General features: G+C 35.7%; 1 protein-coding gene across 1 annotated transcript in view; it reads left to right on the top strand.

The window, feature by feature from the left end:
- The first annotated feature begins 386 nt into the window (after positions 1-386).
- Positions 387-6486, top strand: part of phtm (cytochrome P450 enzyme phantom) — a 51404-nt gene continuing 45304 nt past the window's right edge. The window contains 3 exon segments of the mRNA XM_018454601.1: positions 387-446; positions 559-666; positions 2625-2990. Of these exon segments, the coding sequence (XP_018310103.1) occupies positions 2666-2990 (325 nt within the window). The 5' untranslated portion in view covers positions 387-446; positions 559-666; positions 2625-2665.

Raw genomic sequence — 6486 nt, 5'->3', positions numbered from 1 at the left:
ATATATATATATATATATATATATATATATGAGTTGTCATAAATAAGTAAGTAATAAATAATAAGTAAGTAATAATAAGTAAATAATAATTACAATCTTTTACACATATTACAAGTGTTATAACATGAGGTACATATGTAATGCATTTATTGCATTTAAAATATTAAATATTGTTTAATTTTCAACTAGAATTAAAATTCTTATGAGTTTTTAGTCTTGATTTTTAACGCCCATACGGACATATGAAGTAGACAGCTCTCGTGTGTCGTCGAATATCGGGGAACAAATCTTTGCTGTCTCAGCAAGGAGAAGTTGTCATTTGGTAGTCAAACGATCCTCAGAGATCACTTTCAACAGCTTGATGGCGACATTTAGTCCGATACTGTGGTCGATGTTACATCGTGTATTCTTTCCCACGATATATTTCTTTCGAAAAGACGATAGTTGTATGTATATTTACATTTCGGAATTTATCCTAATCGGCATTTATTTCGTAAATAATAATATTTATATGCTTCTTCATGTAAGATTGGGCATATCTTCTTTTCCTTGCTGCAGATTCGAGTTTCATAATTCCCGCTCAACCAGTTATAATATTATTCAAGACGGGCGTGGACCGGTGGCTGCTATAGTTTCTGTGGCAACAATCCGGTGTTGGCAGATTCGGTGAGTTTTATCCAACGTTACATTTGTTTCTTACAAGTTTCCCGCAAGTTGAGTTTTTACGAAACTGATGTGTTATATGTATAATTGTTATACACGTTAAGGGAGGGGGATCTACGTTTTTAAATTATAACTTACCTAGAAAGCGTAATTTGTGTAATATTTAAAATACATTAACCTCCAAAGAATCTTACACTAATTATGTGGGAAATTGAGCCCCAGTGAAATAAGTTAGTTTTCATATATGTGTAGCTTATAATGTAATGAACAAAAAATATTGTATACGCATAGCTCACATAATGGATAGTTCTTTAATTATGTTTATGAAAAGTGTAAAACTTGTGCTCATAGAACACCTTTCAAGAATTATCCATTTCATTATCATTATTTGAGCTATTTGTATATAACATTTTTCGCATGGATTATCTACGATCCACACCGATCCACGCAGCACGAAATGTGTTTAATAGTTGATCGATAATTTATATCAGTTACGAACAAAGCGCAGCATTCTCATTAGGTCTGTTCGCGTTGCTAGAAATTCCGAAGAATGTTTGCACTTAAAGCGAGATAAATATATATTTGGAGTTGAAGAAAAAGAAAAAGAAGATACTGAGTAAAAGAAGTGTAAGCAACGAAAATAGATCTAATTATAACTATTGGAAAATCTCTACTGTTATCCGGAAAACTCGAAATTTATTATTTATTAAGCGTGAAGAAGTCAACGTTATATGCAGATAAAAATACGAAATGTTGTAACTGCTAAGCATTTGCGAATCGAATCGATAGTGACGACTATAAAAATCGAGACAATAGGCCTGTTCTTTTTGGCTGAACTTTTGCACCAGTTCATCTTTCTTCCTTTTCTCTCTAGGAGGTAAAAAGAGGAAGAAAGATGAACTGGTGCAAAAGTTCAGCCAAAAAGAACAGGCCTATTGGCGCGCCATCGAAAGTATAAGCTTCCTTGATTCATCGCCGGCTCATCGGCACTAGAGATCCTCAAGTAAGAGATGCGCGAACTTCGAGCATTTGCAAGAACATGGTGATCTTCATTATGTGTCATATGTGTGTGGAGGTCGCTATGTTCTTGCAATTGCTCAGAGTTCGCGCATCTCTTACTTGAGGATCTCTAATCGACACGTGTCTGACCACGTGTCGGCCTATATCGCGTAGTCGCAGCACGGAATCGTTTCTTATCCTCTCCGTGATTGTGTACGTGCGCGTGCCTCGCTAATGAGATAACTTTACACAAGTGCGTACATTGCACCGGCGCGGCGCGAGCGTAGAGAAAGGTTGTGTTTATCATTCGCCTTTGCAGTTGTGACATTCCTGGAAGCTGGAATCGCGTTCCCTCGATTATGAACGTTCACGATCACCGAGGGATTGTCGGCAGGCACATTCACGTAATTTATTACATTCGCGTGACTGCGCGCGTATCTCGCGCGAGGGTTTTTCGCGGAATGCGGTAACGATATGGCTCGATTATAAAGTCGTTAATCGTTAAGAAAAGGTCCTCACCGTCGCTTCACGTACAGCTAGAGATCCGCGTAAAAATTTCGTAACGAAAGAAATATATGCATATTGTAACCACGGTTGCCAGGTTTCCAGATTTCGACTGGAGACTCCAGTTTTTGGGATCAATCTCCAGTTTTCCAGCAGACGGGAAAAATCTCCAGTTTTTCATTCGCGTGTGATATCTATTGATTGTACTATCCAGTGATGTCCGTGTAATATTTAAATTACGTGGAGAGTAATAAGAAAGTCTGTGATTATGTTCGTAGTTTATGTTATTTTACGAATAATAAAAAAGTTTGTAATTGTGTTCGCACTGTATGTAATCTTGTAATAATAATAAAAACAGTGCTCGGGACTTGGCAACCGTGATTGTAACATTCCTTCTTTGCCAAAAATAAAAAATGCTATCGTTGCACTCGAAAATATGATTTTTAATTTGTGTGCAGGCGCAGTAGCAACTCGTTTCTATTGCTCCCTCTACATCACGATGATAACCCTTTTAATGATCTTCCTCGGCATATTTCTCGTATTTCTTGTCTACATCTTTCGTAAAAATCGCAAAACGTATCGACTTCCACCGGGACCATTCGGTATTCCACTGTTTGGTTATTTACCATGGATAAATTCGAAACGTCCTCATGTGTCGCTCACGGAATTGGCGAGGAAGTATGGTCCGATTTGTGGGCTACGAATGGGTTCTGTGTACACCGTATTGTTATCGGATCCGCAGCTGGTAAGGCAGGCCTTAGCCAAGGATGCGTTTGCCGGCCGGGCTCCATTATACTTGACACATGGAATTATGCAGGGATATGGTGAGTAAAATATTTCCTTTCTGTTACTACATAAATAAAAATAGATTTGCCACACAAACAAAAGAAAATAAGAAAAGCATAATAAACATCGCGGAATAAACAATAAAAAATTAAATAAAACAAATGACTAAACTGAAAAATAAAAAAATGGAGGAAAAGATTTATCATTTGGAGTCAAAAAGTTAAAATTTCTAATTGCAATGTAGAGAAGATGAAAATTTTTCTTTTGAATTTTATCGATGTAAATAGATAAAATAGTATAGTAGTATAAAGAGATAATAATGTAGTAGATAATAAAGTAGGATAAGAAATAACTTTGAAATGTTATTGACCCTAACAGCATAAAGACATTTTATAAACGTCCTAAGAATGTCGTATTAGCTGAGCGGAACATCGTGAGGATTGTATCTGTTATAGTCCAGAAACTTGTTAAGGATGTCCTGTAGACTATCAAATAAGCGTCTCATTATTTTCTATACGTACATCCACTGAAAATTCTAATATAAAGTCCTTTGCCATCGTTGATTATCACAGCCGTCATGTGTGGTTGATCACGTTCGAATGTGCAATGCTGCCATCGCTTGCTTAAGTCAAAAGCCATCTATTATAAAAAAAACGAGACGTACATTTTTCCTGGTCGACGACAATAATAATAATAATAACGACGTATCTGAATCTGAATGTGAAAAGTGACAGATCCGGACTTTGCGTCGCAATATCTCCGCTCGTAGGGCACGTAGAAAAAAAATAAAAGCACTTTTATCATACAATCCGTGCGGTGGCTATTGATTGAGCGTACATAGAACGCGATCGATTCAGCCGTTATTTAGATCCGATAATCTCGATTCCGGCGCAACTCGTCGGTCCGCGTAAAGGAGGCACGGCAGTGTTGCTGCGCTTGGCTTAGCGCCGAGACACTACCGTGTCTCCAGATAGACAACATCTAGACACCTAATTCCTCGACGGCGAACACCTAGACACCCACTTCCTCGATGGCGAACAGCTAGACACTCATTTCCTCGACGGCGAACATCTAGACACCAACTTCCTCGACGAAGAACATGTAAACAACACCTAGACACCCACTTCTTCGATGGCGAGTTTCCTCGACAGCGAACACCTAGACACCCATTGTTGGAAACGACAGAAACATGTGTCGCTTCTCTGTCATAGCTTAGGCTAATATTACATTGGTCGTACGACAAATTTTTCAAGCGTGTTAATTGGCTGCAGGACAAAGAGATCCGAGAACCTCTTTGTCCTGTAGCCAACGGTAGAGTCAACGGGCTCGAATTTGTCGTATGACAAAAAAACGGACGCATGTAATATTGGCTTTAGTATGATCGGATATGAATGGTTTTTCTGTGGCGCTACTAGTGGTCCATGTGAATGTGGATGGGTTGGCGTCCTTTTTATAATAAAGTGGCACATTTACCTGCATCCTAAATTTTACACAGAATGACCATCTAGCGGCAGTCCTAGAATATCAGAAAGATCCAAGAATATGTATTCGTATCGTATATCTCACAGATGGATATTTTTATTCTCAGTTGCTGTCGACTGAATGTTGGCACAACAGAGAGATGCGTTTTCACACTCGATTGCTATTAACCGAATGTAATGTATTTGAAAGCCAAAATAATGTATTTGACCCAAAAGAGAAAGCGGGAAGAGATGAAAACGCGAAAAGAGAGAGAAAGGGTACATCTGTTAAATCTATAGTGTATAATTTAATTTAATTTAAGTCGCCACTGTTCCTACCAAATATAATATTCTTTTATATTAAAACGATAGTTAAATTTGAAACTACATCGTGTCAATTTGACACTAAATATAACCATTGTTTTAATATAAAATAATGATATAATTGAGTGACAATTTATATTAGGTATACTTACGGTGACCATATTTTCTTAAAGAAAATAAAGGACAAATCTGAAAATTTTAGGACTTTGTCCCTACATATTTTTAAACCAGTTCGTGATTGTCAAAAATTTGTGCATTATAACATTTTATTGCACAGTATAATTAAATAGAGATAATGTGTTGCAGTTTTCTGATAGTTCGAAACTAGTTCGACTGTATTGGAACAAACTTTTGATCTGAAATAATAAAAGGTTCGAAATAATAAAAAATGAAAACAACTCTAATTTGAATAAATTTAATTTAAAAAATTAAGAAATATAATTAACAAAAACAAATTGTATTTATATGCATAAAACTGTAAGATATTTTCCGTAAAAATTTGCTTATTGGTATAATATTATAGACATTGAAACGCTAGTTCGAAAATAATTTCCCATAATGTCAAAATAAGGGACAATATTGGAAAATAAAGGACAAAATTTGAATTTTGAAGAAACATAAATCTAAAGGGCAGCTACCTAAAATAAAGGACTGTCCTTTACAATAAAGGATGCGTGGTCATTGTAGGTATATTGGATGTCAGTAAAGAAGTGCAGGTAATCGCCAACATTCCAGATCAATACTGCCGTCTCTTCGTTAAAGGCCTATCAAGTAGTCTCTTACTTCTTACTCTTCTCTCTTTTCAACCATTGTCCCTCTCTCTTTCTCCGATAATCTATTTTTCTCCGTCTCCTCTTTTTCTATTATTCTATGCGCTTTTTTCGCTCTCGTTATTATTGCTACTGCACTCCGCCTTCGTCTCTTTTTCTCTTTTTGATTTTCCTATTCCATGTTCCTTTTCCTTCCTTCACACTCTATTTCGAATAAGCAAAAGAGTCAAACTCTATAAGTATAGAATAACTTCGGTATATACGCCGCACCTATCGAAAACTTGATTTATTAAGTATTATTTACTATGTTTAAAGTAAACGAACTATGTCAGTAAAAACTTTGTATTATCTACTACTATGAAAAAAATATTAGAAATCCGAAATATACAGGGTGTCCCATTTTAAATGATCCAGCTAAATATCTCGAAAACTAAACCCAGTAGACAAAAATGTTTCAGACAAAAGTTGTTTGACTCGAAGGGGGACATAAGATGGTGCCATCGATTTGACCTTGGATAGTCCTCTGAAGGTCACGTGAAGGTCACCTTTAATTTTTTAAATGGAACCCCTTATTTCACATTCTTACAGCTCATCTCGAGAGCTTTCCAAAACACTATAATTAAGTTACTTTTCATTAAGTACTAGTTAAGTTATAACAGTGAAAAGGAATAAATATCATCTAAACTTTAGGGAATAAATATTAATATTTCTAAAAATGATGTTATTTCTTTATGAATTATAAGAAATAGGGTTCTTAATAAAGTAAATGGTTGTATGTGCTACGATTATCACTGTGTAATTACTTTACACAATTTAATAATTTAATAATAAATTTTTGTACGTTAAATTCATAAATATAAAAGTTATTATTTGTAAATGTAATAATTATTTAGCAAAAAAAGTTTCGCTAAATAATTAAAAATTTCATGGAAGATACGGGCCTAATGTATTTGTCACGGACGCTCCTGAGGCCGGATCAG

This window comes from Mycetomoellerius zeteki, unplaced genomic scaffold, assembly GCF_001594055.1.
Source record: "Mycetomoellerius zeteki isolate Tzet28-1 unplaced genomic scaffold, Tzet1.0 scaffold44, whole genome shotgun sequence".
Classification (NCBI taxonomy): Eukaryota; Metazoa; Arthropoda; class Insecta; order Hymenoptera; family Formicidae; genus Mycetomoellerius; species Mycetomoellerius zeteki.
The sequence above is the reverse complement of the archived record's forward strand: the minus strand, read 5'-3'. Positions and strand labels throughout refer to the sequence as shown.